At 38.8% G+C, this 23,664-nt stretch overlaps 1 protein-coding gene across 2 annotated transcripts in view; it reads right to left on the reverse strand.

Annotated features, from left to right (window-relative positions):
* LOC137198573 (3',5'-cyclic-AMP phosphodiesterase 4D) overlaps positions 1-23,664 on the reverse strand; it is an 87,926-nt gene that overhangs the window by 54,677 nt on the left and 9,585 nt on the right. For both annotated transcript variants that reach the window (XM_067612435.1, XM_067612439.1), the window contains exon 2: positions 14,658-14,763. In XM_067612435.1, the coding sequence (XP_067468536.1) occupies positions 14,658-14,702 (45 nt within the window). In that variant the 5' untranslated portion in view covers positions 14,703-14,763. The remainder of the gene's footprint in view (positions 1-14,657; positions 14,764-23,664) is intronic.

Genomic DNA, 23,664 nt, shown 5'->3' on the forward strand with positions numbered 1-23,664 from the left:
AAGTGAGTGTAATTATTTTTTTTGCTATTGCCATTAATGGACATGAAAGGTCTAAAAAACGCAGTCAGGCATCCCTACTGACTGCTCTAGCACAATTTACCCTTATCTGCCCAAAGTCAAAAGCTCTTCTTGTTTTGAAAAGCCCATTAAAAATTCAGTGTGCTGCTTCCCAGACCTAATGCATTATGTTGAGCAGCACATGCAAGATGGATGGAGGAGGATGATTTGTAATAATTTCACCAGATGTTTAATCTAACCCAACCCTCAGGTTTCATCAAAGTTTAAAAAAGTAACTTGTAACTGTGGAAAAAAACAATTACTTTGTGTTTTAAGAAATAAGTCGGATTATTTTTCTCCCAATTAATTTAAGCCATCTCTTGTGATATCTAGTGCATCATTAATGTTGTGTAGAAAATATATTATTGTCTACAGTGGGAAAAAGCCACAGTGCAGATGCTAAATAGAGAAGATTTATCTTTGGATTCCTTTAGGTATGTTGTTGGATTTTCCAGATGGGTGACGTGCTGCTTCCAGCCAGCTTTCTCCAGTGGAGCTTAAAATGAGTTGAAGAAACCACTAATGCAAACATTTGCTTATTGTACTGTAATGTTTATTTCAGTGTAGCATGTCCTACACTTGAAGGTACTTGAAGGTATAATATGTAATTATTCCACATTAAAATGTCTAAAAACAACTAGACCTATCTTATATATTTACTTACATTATGTACTTACATTATCCCAAATGTTTACAACAATTTTCAAACCCAGAGAAATCTGTAATTTAATCAACGTAACGGACCGTTTCATCTGGTTACATGTCAATGGCGTCATACCTCCTCTACCAAAGAGTAAACACGCACAAGATGCATACGGCGGCGCTGTGTTTGTCCGCTACAATGGCGTCTACCAAAGAGTAACTTACACACACACAAGATAATACATTGGTGTTGTGGTTGTTCCACAGAAAATGTTATAAATTGACTTTTATTTAGTTTTAAGCCACATTTTCGTGATAAATTTTGGTTGCTTTTAACTATATCTTCTAGCCGGAAGAGGGATTTTAGGCATTGGACGTCTGGATCTTAAGTTATCAGAGAAATAAACTGGGCAAACGTCAGCAGCAGCTCGGCTAACAGCCCCTCCAGGAAGTCCGGTGGTCACCGAACATCGTCGGAGAAATATTGATTTTTTTTTAGGTGAAACAGCTTTAATTAGTATTTTTAAATATCTTAATCTGCGTGTACGTTTGTTTTTGGAGAGGAGGAGACCTCTGTGGATAATTCGGCTCCCGGGAGAAACCGGCTGAATGTCTGGATCTAAAGTTATAAGAGAAATAAACTGAACAAGCGTTAGCAGCAGCTCGGCTAACAGCCCGTACCGGACGTCCGGTGGTCGCCGTACATCGTCGGAGAAACACTGATTTTTTTAGGTGAAACAGCTTTATTCAGTGTTTTTACCTGTAATCACTGGTTCCGTTTGTACTGGAGAGGAGGAGACCTCTGCGGGTAATTCGGCTCCCGGTAAAAACATCCTGAATGATTATCACTGGAGTAATCCTATCCCGGTGAAGCTGGTTATTTAACAACGAAGACAACAACTCCCATGATCCCTTGCTACTTCACACCGTCATCACACTCCGTCTTTTGTTATTGTTTTGATTGAGAGACCCCTAACGGTTGAAATTACATATTGTGCGTTTAATGCTTAATGCTGCTTTTAGCCTTTTATCATTTTAATCATTTGACATTTTTCTAAAGATAAGCCCCCATTTTCATGCATCATTGCATCTTTGAACGGTGGAAATGATGGTGGCTTGTCCATAATGCCTCTCCAAAATAAGGATGCAGTGTCTATATGAGGTTTCCATTTTATTTTACACTATGAATACACTTTTTTTTTTACACGTTTTATAAACCTAGAATGTAACTGCCTCACCACAAGGCAGTGTCAGTTGTTTTCTTTCTTTTTAGCATAATAACAATTAGCGCTGACACGCAAATGCACTAAAAATACTGACATGTTTTCATACAGCACACAAATATGATATTTTACAACACAGCTTGTTTTCTAATTTGAGTTCATACATTTTAGTTAACATTTTGCTGTTGTAGTGGCATTTACCATGTGTACCTTGTGCCGAGGGCCCCCATTAAATTACATACCTTTGGACTTACACATTATGTTTTCCCATTTCAAATCACCTTTCCTCACTTGAGTGAATAAATTGTTTATTTTTGGCTTCTACTCCTGGAATCTTGAGTCCCATTCTTACAAATTATATGGTTTGGTTTTGTATATATTTTGGCATATTCGCATTTAAGAAAGTCCTCAGGTCTCAAAGAAATTCACTTGGGGAGAAGAAGAAGCTCAAGTTTAAATGATACAGCACACCAGGTCAGGAGAGGAGAAAAAAACTCAAATGATAAGAATGTCAGCAGGAGGCAAGAGACATCTGAAAGCCGAGACTATGTATGTCTGAGGTGAGACCAGTGTGAGAAGAGAGAAACTCATTCTGCAGTAGCAAGTTAACCTGGAAGAAACACATCAGGTGGTCAATGTACCATTAAGTGGTTATCAGAAAAGTTGATTCTGCTGCAGTGATGGCGGCAGCAGCAGAGCCCCTTCTTTAAGGCAAGGTTTCTTACATTACAGTAAAAACCTTTCCTGAATTTACCATTCAAAATTCATTAGCAGATATCAAATTTTGAGAGAGACCAAACAAATTAGTGAATACAAATTACTAGCTAATTCTAATATGCAAATTGCTATTTTAATTGCTTTGTATTGGCCTCCAGCACAAGAAGCTATTTTTTTCTTTTACTGAACACACAATATACCCAAGGCTCTGCTGGACAGAAGTGCATAGAAGAAGTTCAATTGTGTGTCGTTTCTTCAGTACACTGTCCTTAGGGACAGCAGAAAAGTAATCAGTTATTTGCTTATTGAGTTGTTCCAGGAGTATCTTTGATTCAGGATACACTTGAATACACAAGCGCACACACATACTGTATGAGGAGGGCTGCTGGGACAGCATGATAAATTGAGGCAGATACAGTGCCATTAATCTTGCAACAAACCATGAGGAGTTTTAATTTATTCTGCATGAATAAAAAGGTTTCCCTTAACGATTGAACCTTGCAGTTGACAGTAAGTGTCAACTGTCAACATTTACATTTCACATTGCTCTTTTGCAGGTGATACTGCGAAATTATATACCTTTTCAATGTGGGTAACCAGGGCCTCCCCTTTCTGAAAATCCACACAACACAATCTCAGATATACTGTAGGTAGTTCAGTTGTGGCTGGATGGGGGATCCTGAAACATAAATTTGGGGCCAGAACCTTCCAAATAAGGAGTGCAGGGTGTTGCCTTTAACGCTCTGGAAATACACCCCTCGAAGTGCAGCGGTGCACTAGCTTCCTGGTAACACCAAGTTGTGCACACTTGGGATAACATTAGTTACTTTGTGCTAACACAGCAGGTATTGTAATTAAGTATCAATAAATGTACCAAAACATTGCGATTGAACTGTCAATCACAGCCAACACCCACATGGCAGATATCATAAGTCTTCAAATGTTATTAAAGGAGCAATAATTTACAAAATGACCACCTGCACACTTATTTGAGGGCCACATTTTAGAAATTGAGACCATAATGACTTGTTGAAAAAAATTATTGACTTAATATTTTGAGAGGGTTGACACTTTTTGAATAAGAGTCAATTGGAGCCAGGTATTTTTTTAGAGCCAGTAGTCGGTGGCATTGCACTTTAAAGTACTTCCACATTGGCTTCAGCATCAAGCCATGGAAGTTCCTGCTTGGTATGTACCGTGTTGCCTCAAATTTCCCATTAAGTCCAATGTAACCAGTGCTCTTATGCTGGAATAATATTTAATTTGTTTTAGCTTGTGGTAATATGAATTAAATACAACATATAAGGAATATAGATAATATAGGAAAATATAAATGTAAAGATAATAAAGCTTTTATATCTACATTTTGAAACAGGGTCCCCCCATAAGACCACAACATTAGCTAATAATGCAGGAGCTGCATTAGATTATATTGTACTTTAGTGGTGAAAATTCTACAAATTTGCAAGTAATCAAATTACCAAAACCATTTGATATATACAGTAGTGAACCTGTTTCTTTTTGGGGATCCTTTGGGGTCTCAGGGCAGTTGTGCCTACTTTGCCTGGTCTTTAGCCTTACTTATAATAATGTCATAACAATAGCAAGCTTAAATTAATCTCCAATTTATTATTGTTTTTGTTTCATAAAGTGTGTTACAGGTTTTCATACAGTAGATTGATTAGCTGTGGAAAAGGTGCTTAATGGTGCATGTATGGCCGGGGGCAGCCTGCTGGATACCTATTCACCTTCCAAGTGCAAAACCAATGAATTATCCTGGCAGTTAGCTCTATACGCTGCACCTTACAGCATTATACATCTCCATTAGTCCAGAGGGACCTCTCAGAGCACTAACTTGTGTGTATGTGTATTTTTGTTTCCCTTCTCCCTCTTTGTCATTACTACTCTGCCTCACCTTCTATTGTACCGCTGAAACACCTCACCCAACACCCTTCCACCTCTGCATCCATCAAGATGCCAATCCTCATCCTGGAAGCCATCGAGCCTTTCATTCCTACATAATTAGCTGTATTACACTCATTCCCATAGACAGTGGTTTACAGAGGGGAATAGCGGAGCCAACATCATTAACTCTCACTTTTCAGCAGGCTAAAGGTAAAACAGATGGATGATGGATCTAATGACTCAAATTAAGTTAAGTCTGTATTAACCATGAACTTGTTTACCAAACAATTTATGTAATGGCATTTTATTCTTTTTGCTGCTGTGATACAGGATGTGATACAGGACATTGCTGTTATATTTGCACTTGCACTTTACTTGATGCACTTTACTTTAGCCCCGTTGAATCTCTCTATGAATGATTTATGAACCTAAATTCATTCATGTCCATACATTTAGCAGCAAATGTGTTAAAGGTGCAATGTGTAGAATTTAGTGGAAACTAGAGGAATGGACAGAAATGGAATATAATATTCTAATTAGGGTATGGTCACCTGAAAATAAGAATTGATGTGTTTGTTACCTTAGAATGAGCCCTTTATATCTACATAGGGAGCAGGTCCTCTTCCGCGGAGCCCACTATGTTGCCCCACAATGTTTCTACAGCAGCCAGAACAGACAAACCAAACACTGGCTCTAGAGAGGGCTTTTCACATTTTTCAGCCACCGTAGATTCTCCTCCACACTTGGAAGGAGAGGGGGAGGGGCATTCTGCAACCTCACCACTAGATGCCACTAAATCCTACACACTGCACCTTTAAGTCTAAAATATTCACAATAAATTAGCAAAAAGTGTGTATATGTGTGTGTGTGTGTGTGTGTGTGTGTGTGTGTGTGTGTGTGTGTGTGTGTGTGTGTGTGCGTGTGTGTGTGTGTGTGTGTGTGTTTCCCCACTGTAGATTATACACACAATCCTTCATATTCACTCACTTGTGCTGTCTCTCCTAGTGTCTGAAGTGGCTCTTTATGATAAGTGGGATCAGTTAAAGGTTAATTGGTCTGCTGTGACTATTCTGTGCTCTCTGTGTATTTCATGTGCCAATCCATTGGTAGTCAGGTTGAACTGTTCAGGCGTGGGAGGTCAAATTTGAGTGACAATGCCTTCTAGTAAACATGTTGTGAATAATAAATTTATTTTCTTATTTTGTAGGGAACTATAAAGGCAAATAAAGAGGGAGATTAATTAATACAGTAGCATTTAAAACAGAAAATTGTCACAATCGCCCCTTGGATAAGCACTAGCCCTGTTAGGCACATATAACTGCATACAGTGATAGCAGTGGCAGATTTACCACTTGAAATTCATAGTGATTTTTTTAAACAATGGGATTTCAAGAAGTAGACAAAGGCAAGTAGCTGGCAACCGTCAATTTTTCTGGTGGAAATAACAACTGTCACTGGTAGATTTTAATGATATAGCTTGCTAGCTACTTAACGTTAGCTCTTTGAGTCGGTTGTAAACTCTGTCTCCAGCTGACTCCTTTTAAAGTGAGAACCTTGTAAAAAAGGGTCTCAAATATCCACTTGATATCTACAACATCGTCATGCAAAAAGATGGCTAACGGATTCAAGATAAAAAGTGAAAATCTTCACCAGTTGTTGATCCATGTAGAAGACATTGAAATAAAGGAACAGCATTGTTTTTGTATTGCAGCTAGTTAGCCATAATATTATAGTGGTATTATAAGAAAAATGAAAAATATAATTTCTATCTAATATAACTGTTTGAATGCTTACTCTACATATCAGATAAGCAGCACAGAGGTTAGATTTATTCTTCATTGTTTATATTTTCAGACAGTATGTTTAACGTTAACAATTGACCTAGTAGGGCTACACGTGTGCAAAATCTAACACCATCTTGGATAACTAATTTGGCTTAGGTTGCTGAAGGGTAAACTTGGTCATATCCAACAATGAGCAGAACAAATTAAGCCACTAACATTAGCTCATACTCTTTTAGCATCCAAGACAATGTACACAGTGGACGTTCCAGTCCTGAACAGGACTTTTTTCTAACATAAGCTGTAACCCCACAAAATACTGTAGTTAGCTAATGATATGCACCCTGGCCAAAAAACACTTGTTTAGTACTGTAAGCATGCTAACATTTTCAGCTTACAGTATGTTAAAGCCTTTCCTTACACTTGTGCTGTTGTGTTTTTGGTTTTTAAAGGCCTCCTCAAAACTGTTCTACTGTTCTGAGTATTTCTCTTGCTTGTATCTCTCTGTTCTGAGTATCTCTCTTGCTAGAGGTGTAAATTACAAACTACTTTTCCCATTCAAATGGGAAAATCATCTATCTCAGTTCAGTCTAAAGATTCATAGCCACTGACTATGCAGTTTGTTCACTGTTTTTCAAAGCGTATGTGACCGTCACCGTTCAGATCATCATGTCATTCAGTGCTGATTCTGTCAGTTGGGTAGTATGTTCAGTTTGTTTCTACATACCTAAAGGCAGAAGGTATACCTGTTTTTTCTGTAGATAAAGCAACACTTCAGAGGTATATTTCAGCCTTGAGGCACTCTCTTTGTCATGGTGAAAATCTACTTTATTCACTTCAGAGTTATTGTAAAGACAGAGAAGCAGAGCACTATGTGAAGGGAAAAAAGTTAGTTTAAACAGCCTGAGGACACTTTGATCATGTCAGCACATCAGTATGTACTACCATCTGAAATATTTGCGCCCATTATTGGTATTTGACAGGGTGGGGTCTAACCAATACACAGCAGCTGAGAAAACACAGCTCACATTCTGCTTTGATTTGTGCTTTTATTATGGAGATGGTTAAAAATGTATGTGAATTGGAATTTATTTGAAAAAAAAATCACCAACTTTTCTGCAGGGGGTTGTAGTCTTTGATGAAGATTGTTGATGTGTGGCTGCTCAGATATGCAGGTGGTTCAATATTGACATGCAGATCTCATTTATTCATGTAAAGACTGAGAGGCGGCCACATTTTCTTTCATTTTATCATTTTATCTCTTCATCCTAATTCAGTCCTCTTCTTGCCTTCTCCTCTGACTTTGTGAGTAAGCCGAATGATCTGGACACCTTTTCACTATTCCACCTGTGTAATGGTCCTGCTGCACCTCAAATATGAGGCATCTTTGTTTACCATCTATCTCCGTTTTCAAGTTACATCACTGGGGATCCAACTGTATCACATGTGGATCTGCTATTAAAGGTTTTAAAGTTACTCCCTCCCTCATGCATGATTTATGAATTAATTCATATCAATTAGACTATTCTGTCAGCAAACAGGAAGCGATCCCTTTTTCACAAACTGAATTTTTCATTAGCAACCTTTTTTCTGTTGACCTTTTGGGAGATTAAGATGACACCAAACATTGGTTGGGTGTTGCTTGGCCTTTCAATTTTTGCAGTGGTTTACAGTGGAAATAGCATCTGGACAAGACCTCATCCCTGTTTTATTTAATGATTATGCTCATATAGAAATGAGTTCATAGAGAAATAATGGTATGAAATCATCAGTATGCAGTACATGTGTCAACGTCTGGAAGAGCTCTCTTCCTTAATGCACCTTTCTTATCTTTCTGCAGCTTATCCTACCAACACCATCTGCCGCGAGTGTCAGAGCATTACCTGAGGCGAGCCGAGAGGCATTCCCTCACTTCTTCTCTTAGAAAAAATATCATTACCATTTCAATTTCTTATAACATAATATTAATGTATTTTGCATAATTTTACATTCCAAGACTAGAGAGAACGAATCTGGCTGCATATTGACACAATGTTCCAAGAAACAAAGGACCACACCAACACTGGTGACACTTCAGAATCAAACTCAGCAGAGAGGTTTTGCTATTAGATACTTAACAAGACAGCTGCGATCAGAAAAAGCTTAAAGGGTTAGATTAAAATCCGGGAATACACCATGAACACTTCAAGCTACGGGGCAACCTGCACTATACTCAGTATGTGCAACCTTTCATCTTCAGTGCCATCATTCATCTCTGTGCTCTGAATTTAGCAATTGATTTTTATCAGAGAATGAATCTTAAATGGATTCTGGGTAAAGCCTGGGAGCGATGAGAGGAGAAGTGACTGGCAAAGAAGTTAACACAGACAAAGGAGGAGGAGAGGGAGAGAGGAGATGAAAAAGATAGATTGCGATTGGAGGAGATGCAGTAAATCACCAGGTTGAAAAAACTATTTAGTCCTCCCATTTATCTGTCAGTATATAGGCAACACTTGGCTTTCTGGAAGCCAACACTATATTTGAAACAAAGGAGAGAGTAGGAGGTTTTATCTACAGAGACTCACTTTATTGATGGCTTCCTTTTCTGTCTCGTTGCCCCGCTCTGCCTGAATAGCATTTGGCTCTGAGGAGAACACATACAGTACTGTAGCAATGAATCCTAATTTATTTATGTAAATTTGATATCCATGGGTCAGCTTACCCTACAATCTGAACGTCTCCAATAGACACAGGTTTGCTTGGCACATGCTGTCTTAGTGAACTGGTTTCTACAACAACACAGGTTTAGCTGTCGCTCCATGGTGAGAGTAACTGGTATTTACAACCAGTGTGAGCGTTTTTACTGCTTGATCTAGTGATTTTGCTTAGCTGTAAAACACGGTATCCTGTAGAGTAATAAAAATTAACTCAGTTCATCTCCTATATTACATAGTGTCCACAGAGCTTCACAACAGATTTCACATGTCTCAGGGATGAGGAACTGAAGGGTGGGTTGGGATTGGTATTATAGAGAATAAAACTCCTTTTGCCTTGGATCCATGTTATGAATAATTCCACTGACATAGGTTGATATCATGGTCCATGGTGTCCATACATTGGAACCGTGTTTTGCACTGGGGAAATACAACATACAAATAAAACATAGGGGAGCTCCTTTTGGACCTGGAAATGACATAGCAAAGCAATGATTTCATGTAAAGTTTATGTTTTACACCTATATGTAACATCTAAGGGTTTTCGATGGATTTAAGGCGTGGTGAAAATAAAGAAAATTATCCAGTGAGATGATTTCTTGATGGTTTTTTTTTTATTGCATTCTACATACAACAGAGAGGTTTTTACATTTTTCCTTTTTTACTGAAAGCCACAGTAAATTGCTTAGACCTTTATTGGTTCTCTAAAGGTCTTGATTCTCCATCAATCATCGCAAAACCTCAGCTCTTCATCACCCATTTACTGTGTGAAATACAGAGAGCGCATGCAGCTGCACCACATATGGCATTAATGGTGAATCAGACATTCTTCCTGTTATTTACCTTCAGTTTATATCAAATGCCTCCTTGACTCTGCTAGGTATCTGCTGCTACTGTTATATGCAAATTGCCTTTCTATTCTTAGACATTCACAGCAGATTTTTTTCTCCACCTTGTCTATCTCAAGTAACAGTGTCTTATATTTCTAGTCATTTTTGCATCACTCCCTGGGAAGCCAAATTTGAATAAACATGTTTATTTTCATTTCAATGTGACACAGCATGCCTTGAATAAAATATATGTGCTTCTAACAAGGTTATAAAAAGCATAGTGTTGCGGAAGGATATAGTGGGCTGCAAAGATAAAACAAACACAGAGGACAATATAGTGGCACATACTCTCTTGTTTCCTATTTATCTCAGCAGCAAAAGTGAGAAAAATGAGACGTGAGAAAAGATTAAGTGCGAGAAAACTAGCGTGACAGGTGATAAAGCAGTAACAGCAGTGTGCTGAAGTGTCATATTGGAAGTAAGGGAGATGAATCCATTTGTTTCAAGGACCACCCCTCTAGTAGCCTGAGGTAGGAGGAAAATGTCTGATAGGGACAAAACCTAGAGTCTTCCTCAGCTTCAGGTGGCATGGCTTTGTGATGCTCTAGTCTGTGCATGATAGTATGAAATGAAATACCCTGGAAGTGCCCCAAACCTACAGGGAGGCGAAAACTGCAGCAGATGCAGAAAGAAATGCTATATAACGCTGATAGATAGCTGATAGGTTGAAGTTACTTAAATCTCACAGCACATTTTCTGTATTTCCTCATCTGTGCAAAGGGTCAGGGTCACTGTGCTATAATATAGAGAGATAAAGAACAAACCACGTGTAGCGTTTTGTATTCTCACACACTAAAGCTGTTTTGAAGATAAAGCATTAGTGTCTAGATTGTTTTATAATAGGAAAGTGAGAAGAAAACATATTGCATGTGTCATCTGTGAATTGAATCTGGATAAACTTTGACACTAACAGGGTGGCAGACTCATCACTCCATGAATCCTCAGCGTCGACCTTCCCAGGCAGAGTTCACACACCACTCGTAATGCATCAATACCACATCAGCGCTGAGCACGAACGCCGCCAAACACCTTATGCAAGATTAATCACACTTTAAACACAGTCAACAGGCTGTGAAATGAGAACGGTGAGCAGGTGGCAATGTTTCTTTACACAAGGTGTAAAGGAATAAATAAATATCGAATCTGCCTACCTCTCCACCTATATGTACGTGGCTGCCTTTAAGTGCAGGACCTATACAGACAACAAATCAGGCAGACGGATATACAATTACAAACTTATAAGTATGTGTAGACCAGATTGATAAAAACAAATTTGCCCCAGTTGAGTTTTGGCAGGCTTGAGGGGAAAAACACATATAATTTCCCTGAGTGCCTGAGATTGTCTCCATTGTATGGAGCTGGCTGCTAATCTAATTACATGTTTCAAATATGCAGCAGATTGCTCCACTTTCTCATAAATAAATAAGCAGGTAGATAAGCAGTGGTTCAAAAACAATTAACCATGTTTGCACTCGGTCTGGCAAATCAGTGATAAGAAGACTACTATTATCAGGTTCATCCTAACAACGACCTCTGCTGTGTATGATGGAGTAAAATGTTTATTTTAGTGAAACATTAGAGAAAGGTGGTTTAAGAGGAAAGATAAAGAGCCCTTTGCTGTCTGAGCTGAGATATTAAAAAATATTGCTTGGCATTATTGTTTGCGATAAGTGGCATCCATCTGTTTTAGGTCTCTTAAATCCTGAAGGGGATTCCAACAAGTGTTAAGAGCTAGAGCTTTTCAGAAATTGATCATCTCATAAAACTGACCTTCAGTTCTGTTGCTCTTAAGATGTCTGTAAAGGAGGCTGGGAAATTATATAAATCATGATGTCTTGTCGCAGCCCTTTATTTCATTGTCACATGTCCTTTTTCTTTATTTTATCCCCCACAGCTGCCGCTTGTCATGCTCATATGATGTTCCCCTCTTCTGATCCTGTTCAATCTAATTTCCCAGCTCTTTTTATTTAATATCTTGTCATCCACTTCCCCTCTCCTCCTCCTGCCTGCCCTCACCTGTATGTACTGTGTATCAACTGGCTTTACTGGCGATTAATGTGATTTTAAGTCATCAAAAAATTCAAATCCTCATCCTCCTCCTCCTCCTCCCTCTTTGCACTCTTCCCACGCTTCAAATCCCTGACCATCATCTTCACCGTCTCCCCTTGTTCTTTCACCTCACTCAAAATCTCCTCATCCTCAAGGCCGGAGAGGCCCAAACACATGGCCTGGATGCTCCCCTGCTGAGCTCTAATTGGTGATCAAGATGTGCGCGGGAAGGAGACAGAGCAGCGTTTGGCCCATTTCTATTCCCTCATCACATTCACAGGGCCACAGTCACATCTGCGTAACCATGGTGACGCTGATAAGGTGACTCATGACTATTCATCAATGGCGCTGCCTGATTGGACAGCCCCCGAGAGCCTTGCAAAACGTATTCATCAGCGGAGCCTGTGTCCCCGCTCTACCTCAATATGCCCCTCAGGATGATGAGTGAGCATCTCTGCTGCTCTCAGTTTGTTTTTCACATTCACTTCTTGTCTTAACCTCAGCTCCTATCTCTCCTCTCCTCTCTGTAATTACCTGTCCTCTCTTGATGTCCCACCCATTTCTCTCCCAACACTTGCCACACTTCTCTACCCCCGTGCCCTGCACTCTTCACTCTTTCTTAATTGATGAAGGCATTAATCACAGGCACATCTGACATGAACTATTGCTCTCCTCCACCGCCAAATCTCTTACTGCTACTCGGTAACAAATCTTGCTCATATCTTAGAGTTGTTCTTAAAGCGTTTTCATAGGAAGGTGAATTGTAGCACTCACTTCAGAGTCTTTTCCCTCTAAGGAGAAAAAAATTAAAATTCAATCATTTTTCCCCAGGACATATTTTTAGTAATTTACAGTTGTATAATTTTAAAATTCATTGCATCTTCAGAGACACAAAATGTGAATCATCAATCAGTTTTTGTTCCATTAGTAGCGGTTTTATTCCAATTTAAAGGTCATTTGTTCCTGCCGCTGTCAGTTTTTTTAATAACCATTTATATTTATGCAGCTCTTCTTTTTAATATTATGCCAGTGGGACTACATGCTTTTTGTTCTAATGTAATATTATGCATCAATTTGAATAACCTTTCTTGCAGGCAATCATGTCTTCGGACTGATTTTTCATTGGTGACCTCTGGTTTTAGTGTTTCCCCATAGGTGATTACATAGTGTTCATCAACATCATGAATGTGAAAATTACAGTTTACTATGTTTAATACAGGAGCACCTGTAGACCATATTTATATTCCTTGGAGCTACAGCACAGCTCATATGGACTGTGGAGCAGATAAGAATATAGTTTCCACACACATCAAGACAAATTGGAAATGTGTGGAGACCTCAGCACCAGACTGCAATTCTCAGTTTGAAATTTCTGTCTCATTCTTCACTATGATTCACTTAGAAATGTGGCAAACTTACAGCAGAAACGGAAATCTTTTTTTCTTTTTTTTGTCTCCGTTTAAATCTGCTATTTATATTTTGGCTGATATTCCCACTGCAGCCTTTTCAAGGGAAATGCACCATCTGCATACCCAATGTATTTCCTCTCTGATGTCAGCCCATTATAAAGACTCACATACTGGCCCTAGTTTGAACTTCACCTCAAGGTCAACAGCTGTAGAGTACGATTGAATATCTTATACGTGAACATTTTTGTAACTGCTGTACAGAATGGCAAAATGAGAGTCAAGATCAGCAGATGTCATGAAATCTTTTTTTATACCAAAAACAAAATATCTTTGTACTACATTGTGTACCACATTGATAAATATCAAATATTGGACTCTACTAAAATGCATATTTATTGGGTTATTTTATGGAAATCTTGCTCTGTACCAACAATTAGCAGCAAGCATCATAAATATTACACTGTAACCTGTTTTGAAAAATAACAAACAATTCACACAAAATGATTTCACCTCGGTAATCCAGGAATGTCCATACAAAATGTCCCATTTAAAGATCTTTCTAGTGAACTGCTGGTGAGGTTTTTTCACAAGTCTGTTACAAAGTTGAATCTAGAGGTGCTATTATTAGTTGATTAATCGATTAGTCAATCGGCAGAATCTTAATTGGTGACTATGTTGATAATCAGTTGTTTAAAAGTTTTTTTTAAAGCAAAAAAGCCAAACATTGTAGCTTCCTCAGTGTTAGGATTTGCTGGTTTGCACTGTATATCATTGTAAACTGAATATCCTTTGATTTTGGACTGTTGGTAGGATTTTTCACTATTTTCTGACATTTTGTAGACCAAACAATTAATTGCTTAATCTGGAAAATGGCAAGCAGATTAATCGGTAATGAAAATAATCATTAGTTGCAGCTCTACGGTAGTTGAATCATTTCACACCTATGTTTGACATTTAAGAGATTCCGTCCCACATCAACACTGAATGCTGAATAGCTTTGCAATGAACTGTGTTACAATTAATATGTTCACAGAACCCCCAAATGTCAGAAACATAAATTGAAACACACTAAAGACTTAAATACACTTAAATATAAGAAAGCTATCTCAGACCCTTACATAGTTACATGTATAATGGTGTACAGTGCAAAAGAAGATGTCAGAATACTTTTGCCAGATTTAGAGGGAAGATGAAGAATATCAAGATATAGAGATATGTAAAAATGAAAGATAAAGGGAAAAATTTAAAAAAGTGCTAAAAATGCAAAAACACAAAGCTAGGGTTCACTCACACTGTCCCGCTGGCTGTCGTCCCCGGACCGGTCATTCTTTTGCATGGTGTGCCACCTCTGAAAACAGGCAGGCCTCAGTTCACACAGAGTTAATCAGAAAGGGGGGCTAGCAAGAAAAACAGGAAAAACATTTTTTTTAACCGGCAGCCCACTCAAATCACCCCCCATCAACCTCTCATGTAAGCTTTAAAAAGTAAATCATAAGTTTTGTTGTTGTTGTTGTTTGTTTGTTTTTTAATGGCTGTTGCAGTAACTTCATGTAAAGAAATAACTTGTACAAATCTGTGAATCATTTATATGCAGTGTCTTTTGAGAATTGTTGGCCAGTATTTCCAAGTACGATAGCACCATCTCAATGGGCAGAGGTAAGTTTATAACACCTCCCAAAGGTTTTGTGGTTTGAGAATATAAAAGCTTTGATATCCTAGACAACCAAGTACTTGTAGGTACGTGTGTGTGTTTATGTCTCTGTGTGTGTGGGTGTGTGTGTGTGTGTGTGTGTGTGTGTGGAGGGGGGAACATAATGCATGTCTGTGTGTTGGTGAAAAAGGAGCCATGCTGGCCTATTAGAATGCATTAGAGTGTAAAGGTAAAGGTCAGTGAATTAACAGCCAGAGTTACACAACCCTGTTCTGTTTACCTGGCCTAATAACCCGGAGCCTACACCTGCCTCTCTCTCCCGTCTCTCTTTTGTCTCTCTCTCTCTCACACACACACACACACACACACATCACAAACACACTCGGCCAAGACCAATTGCACTGAACTGGATATCCAAGACCATTCACAGAGTGTCATGTATTGTGACACATGCGGAAAATCCTGTAGAACTTCAAAGATGAATAAATAATCAAGTTCTGGTGTGATTTGATTAGAGCATATAGAGAGTGTATTTGTGTTTTGGCATTCCAGTCACGTCTGACTCTCTCTTGTTGTTATCAACCTGCAAGAAATATCACGAAAATAAGCAGCCGGTTCAGGACTCCTCATTGTGTTCTGCTCAACTCTCCCTGTCCTCTGTGTATTATATGTATATATATTTATATAAGTTTTGTGTGAATACATATATGCAGCCCCATCATCAGCCTATCTAGTGCAAAGTAAAGCGTATACCTGCATGTCACTTGCCATTTACAACATAAGCCTTCATTTCCATGGTCCATGGGCTTAGAAACAACAGCAACTCCACTCTGTCCCTGTCTACCGGGACTCATCAGCAACACTGGATGTACTTTGAATGAGAGTTCAGCCAAACTGGTCACACATTACCCGCCACTCTGGTCCTTTAGCTCAGGCCCATCTCCACTAAACAGATGTGGAGTGACAGGATGGCTGGGTAATTACCACAGACAGAAAAACAGACAGGGCCTGCTGGACAGTCTCCATCGATTGAGCTCTGAGGAGAGGAGAGGAGAGGAGAGGAGAGGAGAGTAGAGGAGAGGAGAGGAGAGGAGCGGAGCGGAGAGGAGAGGAGAGGAGAGGAGAGGAGAGGAGAGGAGAGGAGAGGTGAGGAGAGGAGAGAATAGGAGAGGAGAGGAGAGGAGAGGAGACGGATTGGTCATGGCATGCTGCACAGGCTTTGTATGATATTGCCTTTTGGATACATACAACTGTCTTGCATCATAAAATAATATTTTGTACTAAAGAGCACCATGTGTATAACCCCATTCACAAACCAGAACATATGCACTGCACCAAACATGCACATGCACACATAATATACACACATCTCAGACACTGGTGCAAGAAATAACACCTCTGTTCCTTGTTACTGTATTTGAGTTTCTGAGCATAATTCACTCTATCTTCTTCACACTGTATCCAACAGGGAGTGTTTTTTTTCTTCTTTCACACCAATCATGTTTGAAGCAGTTGATTAAAATCTGAAGTATTTGCACGTTTAGTTTGGTTCATTTGGGCTGGTGAGAACAGTGCCATTTGGACTGAGGGGTGCAACAAATATTCACAGTTAGACTATGTGAAAATATAGATTTTTAATGTAAGATTCCTCTTCCAAGTGAACCGCAGTTGAGAATTTAATCTAATCAAGCTACAGGAAACCAACCTTAAACATGAGGTTTTATGGCATAAGGCACAAAAGGCAGATAATCATGCACACAGAGCATAAGATAACCTTGGGGCAAACCATAGCCTTGACCTATGCTCATATCCAGCTATGTCTCCAAGTGTGAACTGCTATGAGTCATCACGCTTAACACAGTTACAGGGTCTGAAATCATAACAGATTTGTCTCAACATAGCCACCAAAATCTCCAAACGTAACAGCAGTGCAAGATATTTTCTCTCCATCGTATGTTCTTTTACTATCCCTTTGCAATCATAAAGTGCTTCAATAATGCAGTTTCTTATGATTATGCTGTCTGCAAAGCCTTAATCTTAATGGTTACATTGTACCAGACACATCCTACACAGTGGCACTTCTATTGTGCTGGTGTCTGGCTGGAAAACCCAGTCAATTATTTTGAATTTGTCAAGACTGCAGTTTTAAAACAGTAAACAGCTATTTATCAGTCGATGCTGCTCCTCTCTGTTTGTATCTGGCACTAGGCACAGGCTGACAATGCTGAGAAAACTCTCATTAAAAGACAGAGGAAAACAAACTTTCCTATACATGTTGGAGCAGTTGACATTTTGCATCTGTCTAGAACTTTATGCCTTAGTGCACACCATGTTATCTTTATAAGCCACTAATGAAAAATTCATAGTGTCATGATCAACTTTGCAAATTATTCTTGATAGCTCTAAGTCAACTAAAGGTCTATCATGGCATGAATTAAACAGAAGGAGCTGTTAAAACAGCTGAAATAAACTCTCTCTCTTTCCACCCTCCTCTGTCAGTTCAGGGCACGCCTAAAGCAAAAATATGATGATTCTCCAAAATAATATGAGGGATTTTAACCTTGAAAGCACAAGGCTAATTTAGCAAAAACTGAATCAGCAGGAGACATGGCTCAGACACAAAGTGCACAGAGTGAGAAACAGATGGGTAAACAACATCACACTCTTCATCTCAGACATTATTATTCACCTTGTTACACATGCTCCTGAAAGCTGCTCTAAGAGGATAAAGGTATTTTGACATGCAAATTCTTAATTAAAACAGCAGCTAATGACTGGTCAGGCTTTCTAAATCTTCACTGCCACTGTGATCTGAATTGGGATGTGAAGATTGTTCATGCATGCTTGCAGTTTCTGTGACACAAATGCTTCCTCCTTGAAAGACCTGTCAGTCAGCAACACCAGTGTTTGTGCCTTAAAAACAAACAGATCACATCTTTTTTTTGTTTTGCTGGCAGGAAGCTTTTTTTGTTTGTGTGTGATGGGGGTTGATTTCTGTGTGGGCTCAAGCATTAGATATGTGGATAGACCTAAAGATCCCCACCAGAGAGATCCAGATATGAAAACTGTCCTCTGCAGATGCTATTTCTCCCCCTGTCCCTTTGATACATCCTCTGTTGGCTTTTTCAATTAACTTTCTGCCATCTTTTAGGAGAGCAATGAGAGTTTATCCTGTGTGATCACATTAGGCGAGTGAGCAAAAATGAGCTGAGCTATGGCTTCTCCTCACCCAGCAGGAGAAGGTCACGGCTGTCTAATGTGGTCTAAATTTCAGTTGCTGTGTGAAACGTCTCTTTTCTCTTGTTGAGCTCCCCCAGCTGCTTATTGAATAATCACTCAAAAGTATCTCTGCCTTTTATTGTAGCCATTCAATCAGCTGAGATGAGCAGGCGCTGTGGCTTTGTTGAAATAGCCAGTCACTTTTATTCCCTTTGTAGGCTGATCTACATAGACCACATTAATCAAGTACGGTTTTTTGTTCTATTTGTTGAGCTAATATTTCAGAGAAAAGCCTCTGGAAGATTATACATTACAGTCATTAATAGTCAAGCTTAGATGGTAAATACTAAAATGAAGTCAACGAATCAGCCAAAGCTGTTGTAAAGCTCCATTTTTGATTTTTCAGATTGAAATTAATTACAATCCATTATAAGGTGTATAACAGTGTTTTCACAGTAAACAGGCAGTAACACTTGTTTGATGCTCACTAAAAGCTTCACATGCACCATCCAATTAGTCTCAATCCTATTGACTCAGCTATTGACTGAAGTGGATTTTCCTCCTTATGGAGTTCCTTCACTTATTTAAGATTTAGATGGCAGCGCAAATTATTATCCTATTGATTTAATAATCGTATTTTGGTCACTGATTGCAGCTTTAAGATAAGCGCTGAACCACTTTTGAAGTAAGATGGGCTCTTGTAGAGAGGAATAAATGAATAGAAATGAAGCTCCAGTCCTCAGTGTAGAGCAGCAGCAGCAGCAGCAGCAGGCTGCCTGCCCACTGACTGAAAGCATGAGCTTTGACATAGCAGTGGCTCCTCCAAGTGGTGCTGAACCCACTAGACATAGAAGTAAAAATAGGAAAGATGGGCGTCAGCTTCATTTGATTGTTTCTTATCTGGAGAGACACCACTAAGGACCAGATCCTCAGTAGCTGCTGCCTTTGTTTGCCTGACCTTGTCCTGTCCTTTACACTGAGGACAACCATTAACTGCCACAGCAATTCCTCAATCCATACATCACATAAATCAGCTACAATCAAACCACTGGAGGGCTGTCACCTCACCTCACTCACACACACCCCTATGCACTAAAACTTAGAGGCATGCCAACGTATGTATTTGCACAACCGCCCTTGAAACAAAGCCTGCAGATGATTGATGTGGGCTGTCACTTGGTACAGACCCTCTATTTCAGGAGGGATTATGACAGCCCTTATTCTATACTCAAAACTATACACTTGATCATATGCAGGGCCTGTAGGAGCTCCAATTCACTCTCAAGTATGGACAAATTGAAAGAAGCCGTTATAAAGCCATATCTGGCCAAACAGCTCAATTTCCTTACTACTCATTCCCGTAGCACTTTGTTGACAGTGATGAGCCCTTTGTAGCAGCTCAAAACAATTTCACAGCAAGTGGACCAGGGATGAAAACACAATAACATTTATCTGAAATGTAAATTAGCTCTCACATCTCAAGCTCCTTGAAAATAATTGTCTTATATTCCACCTATTGTCTGGCAGACCCAAGTATGAGTCACACATTTTATTGTTTGCTGTTTGTGCTGTGAAATTGGGGTCATGAGACGTGGGAGTATTTTGAAAACAGTATGGTGTTCGACTGCGAATTGATAGTCTATCTGATTGAAATTAGTTCTATTCCAGGCCCTTCTGACAATTTATCGGATTACTCACTACTTAAAGATCGAATGCTTTTCTGTCATTTTCGATAGAGGCTAAAAAAAAAAAAAACATAAAAGAAAAATCGTTATTTTGCTGAGGAATCCATAGATCTCCTGAGCATCGCTGGGACTCAGTTTGACAACCACTTGTGGTTTTCACAAAAAAAAAAAAAAAAAAAAAAAATTAACAAGGAAGCATGTGGGGTTAAAAAAAAGTGCTATTATATTACCTGATACTGAATGATAGTTAGGTAAAGAAGACTCTATTGAGCACTGCAGGAAAGATGGTAAAGCTACACCAGGCAGGATTTTATGCAAAAATGTATGCATCATCAACCTGATGGAAGCTGCAACAGAGGAAAGCATCACATCTCCACTATTTTAGGGATAAGTTCCTCTTCTCTATTTGTCTTCACTTGAATTCATGAATAAAGTCATTGGTAAAAAAATTTTTTTTACTCCATCTGGTGTGATATGATACATAAAATGAAAGAGTTACATGTTGTTGCACGTACTGTATATGTACGCGCAAGCAGTCAGAAGCATTCTGGATGTTGACTCACCAATGAAGACTAAAACCTGCCGTCTAACATCTCTTTTCCCACCTCTCGCACTGACTAATAAGTTGAAATGTTGCTCAACAGTGTGTAGTTTGTGACATCATGAGGCATGATTTTCTGGATAATCACGTCCTTCAACGTTTAGAAAAAAACACTTATCTCTACCACTTAACCACAATAATGAAGCACTAACATTTGTATCCAATTTGCTCTCATTAAAGGGGCATTCCATCAATTTCACACATGTAGATAAGTTTATTAGTCATGGAGAGTACTACTCAGCCTGTGAAAGCAGTTATGTAATGTCTTCTGAGGCCCTGAAGAGGTTGTTGTTTTTTTTTAAGTCCAACAAAATAACCCTGATGATGTTTTCATAGTCATCTCACTTCGGGTTTGGAGACAGATTTTTAACAGAAAGCCAAACTGGGGGTGTGCAGACAGAGAGGCTCTAACAAATTATACTATTAAGTTGCATTATGGGAAGCGTAGGATCAAGTATTTTTGGAGCTTGGGACTAAAAGTAAGCATTTCCTGTCCTCTGCTTCATGATTATGACCATTCTTCTTTTTTTTTAAAAAAAAAATCTCTTTCACAAAGTGTCAATGTTTGTAAGAGTGCAGCAGTAAATTTCTCTTGTTTCTCTTGAGTGTAAAGAAAATATCAAATGATTGTTATTCAAAGTCATATTGCTTTTCTGGTCCTGAAACACATGAGAATAACATTTTTCAAACTCTAACTTCAGTGAATGCCACCATAAATGGTGCTGCAAGATGTTATGAGAGGCCATTCAAGCATGCCCATGAACTGTGCCAACGATATGATAATGAAATTCTTTCAAAGCTGTTTAAGGCTGAGTGAGCTGCCAAACCTGTCAGTGATAATTAATTTATCTTTAACAAAAATTAAGAGATTAAGAAAGAAGAAGACACATAAAACGCAAAAAAAAACATTCGTCTGTGACATCATCATTTACCAACTAAAATTACCAACTGCTCAATATTTAGCTAATGTTTTGTGAACATAGCGGAGCATTTTCAGAGCCAGATATTTCATCGACAGAGTTGATGGAGATCAAAACAGAGCTTGAAAAAGAGTGAATATTTGACTGAATGCGAATGTTGCTCCACATCGAGTGGATGTGTGAATAGGAAACTTTTTGATAACACTTTTGCCAAAACAACTTTACAAGGTGGGAGAAAGTAAGTCGACAAAGTGGCTTGTTTTGCCCCCAGGTAGTCAAAAAAATCAATCACTGAACTCACAACAGATTGGCTGATTATACTAAACCACTTTTTAATCCTACTGTAATTTAATTACTTGGCCATAACCTTTAGTCTATCAAGTAAGAATAAAAACCTTATTTTACGTTTTTAAGTGTTTTAAGAGCAACTTTAGATGCTTACTGGTTGAAACACTGTTGTCTGTGACCTTTGAAGCTAGGCTATATTCTGTATTCTGTATTCTCTCTTACTTCTTACTGCTGACTGATAATTAAGGAAGTCTTTGTGTCAGCACCAGTTCATAGCTCACTGTGGACCGGTTAAACAGAAAAAAAGGGTTGTGAAAGACTTTGGTATGTTACCCACAACAGTCATATTAACTATGCAGATAAATCAACATTCAGCATAAACTTAAGAAACTCCAATCCTGCTACTTAGGAAAAAAAGCTCCCTGCAGTTAAATTCAAAACACAGATGCATGCAAACAGTGTGCTGCTCTGCTTCAAAGTGCCACCAGATGTCCCCAGAGAGCTATAGTTGTCTTGAGTCTCACATCAAGTTTTCAGTCCTGGTACCTTACTGTCCTCTGATTAAAAAACACCCAGAACAAACTTCACACAACTCTGAAAATTCACACTTTCCATTTTTACAAAGCAACTGGCAATATGTTATACATAAACCAATTATATTTGATATTCTACCGCTATTAATTTACACAATTTTAAGCCTGTCTGTTGTGTTTCTCTGTTTGTGTGATAAAAGGCTGTTTTTCATCTCTCGTTGCACACACAGGGCATTGTCTACTATTCCATTTCTCTCATGCACATGGCCCACTATAGCCTAATGACATCACTGACCCAAGGCAGTAGTAAGCTTTGCAGAGCTTGGGATGAGTCACTCCTATCTGAACAGCCCAGCAGAAAACAGCAGGCATGCAGTGGTGAATCGAATCTCAGCCTGCATCTCTCTCATCAGATATGATTCAATATGGATGCTGTTGACTGACTGAACACAGAAATATTGCTTAATGTCAAGGTCACAAACCCACTCCTAGTGGTTTGTTCCCATCCAGTGACCCCGCTAGTACAGAATGACTGACAGGGTAATTAGTGCTGGGTGCCTCACAGTCCCTTTCCATATGTTAACATGGACTTGGGTAAACATATTTAACAAAGCAATGACAAGACAGATGCATGCTGGAGGCTGGCATTGTTTAGCCATTTCAAAGATGATGATAAGCAGCCATACTTATTTAATAAACCATAAATCAAAGTTGAAAGTTTAATGATGGCAATGCAGTATCATCATATATATAATAATCCAGACCAAATTTCGATTTATCTTCCAATTTATTTTATTGTGAAGCTACTCTCAGAGGTTTGCTACACATACACACACACAGAAGAAGAAAAAAAACCCTGATGCTACGTCCAAGCACATTAAAACATTTTCACCCAAGGCACATTTTTTCCCTTGGCACAATAACTCCTATGACTGTGTCTGCTGTGTCAGTGTTACACTTTTTTTTTCTCACACAATATTCTAAGTGGCAGAATTTTTTTTTTCATGTGAATGCACACACAGAGTTGTAAATAATCCAGACTTTTACAAAATATCATACATTTATTTTAAATATAGGAGGAAAAAAAACTATGTAGGCTATGTATTTGTACTTTGTAACTGTCTAACAATTGTATTTCCACAGTCATTTCGTTGCTTCATCCTCTCTGTCCTTATTCTGCCACCAGCAGTTGATTTCAGTTGAGCTCTCTGTTGCTAGTAGCAACCTCTACTGGCACAGTTCAATAGCAGTTGCAGATAAACTGATGTTGTTAACACTAAAGCCGGACTCGGACTACAGGAGTTTCAAGATCCTAACCGATTCTGAAATCACGTTGCATTACACAAAAGAGGAGAAACGTTTCTTGGCAATACTGTCAGCTCTCTCTCATTGGCTATTGTG

Source organism: Thunnus thynnus, chromosome 2 (genome assembly GCF_963924715.1).
Source record: "Thunnus thynnus chromosome 2, fThuThy2.1, whole genome shotgun sequence".
In the NCBI taxonomy this organism is placed as follows: domain Eukaryota; kingdom Metazoa; phylum Chordata; class Actinopteri; order Scombriformes; family Scombridae; genus Thunnus; species Thunnus thynnus.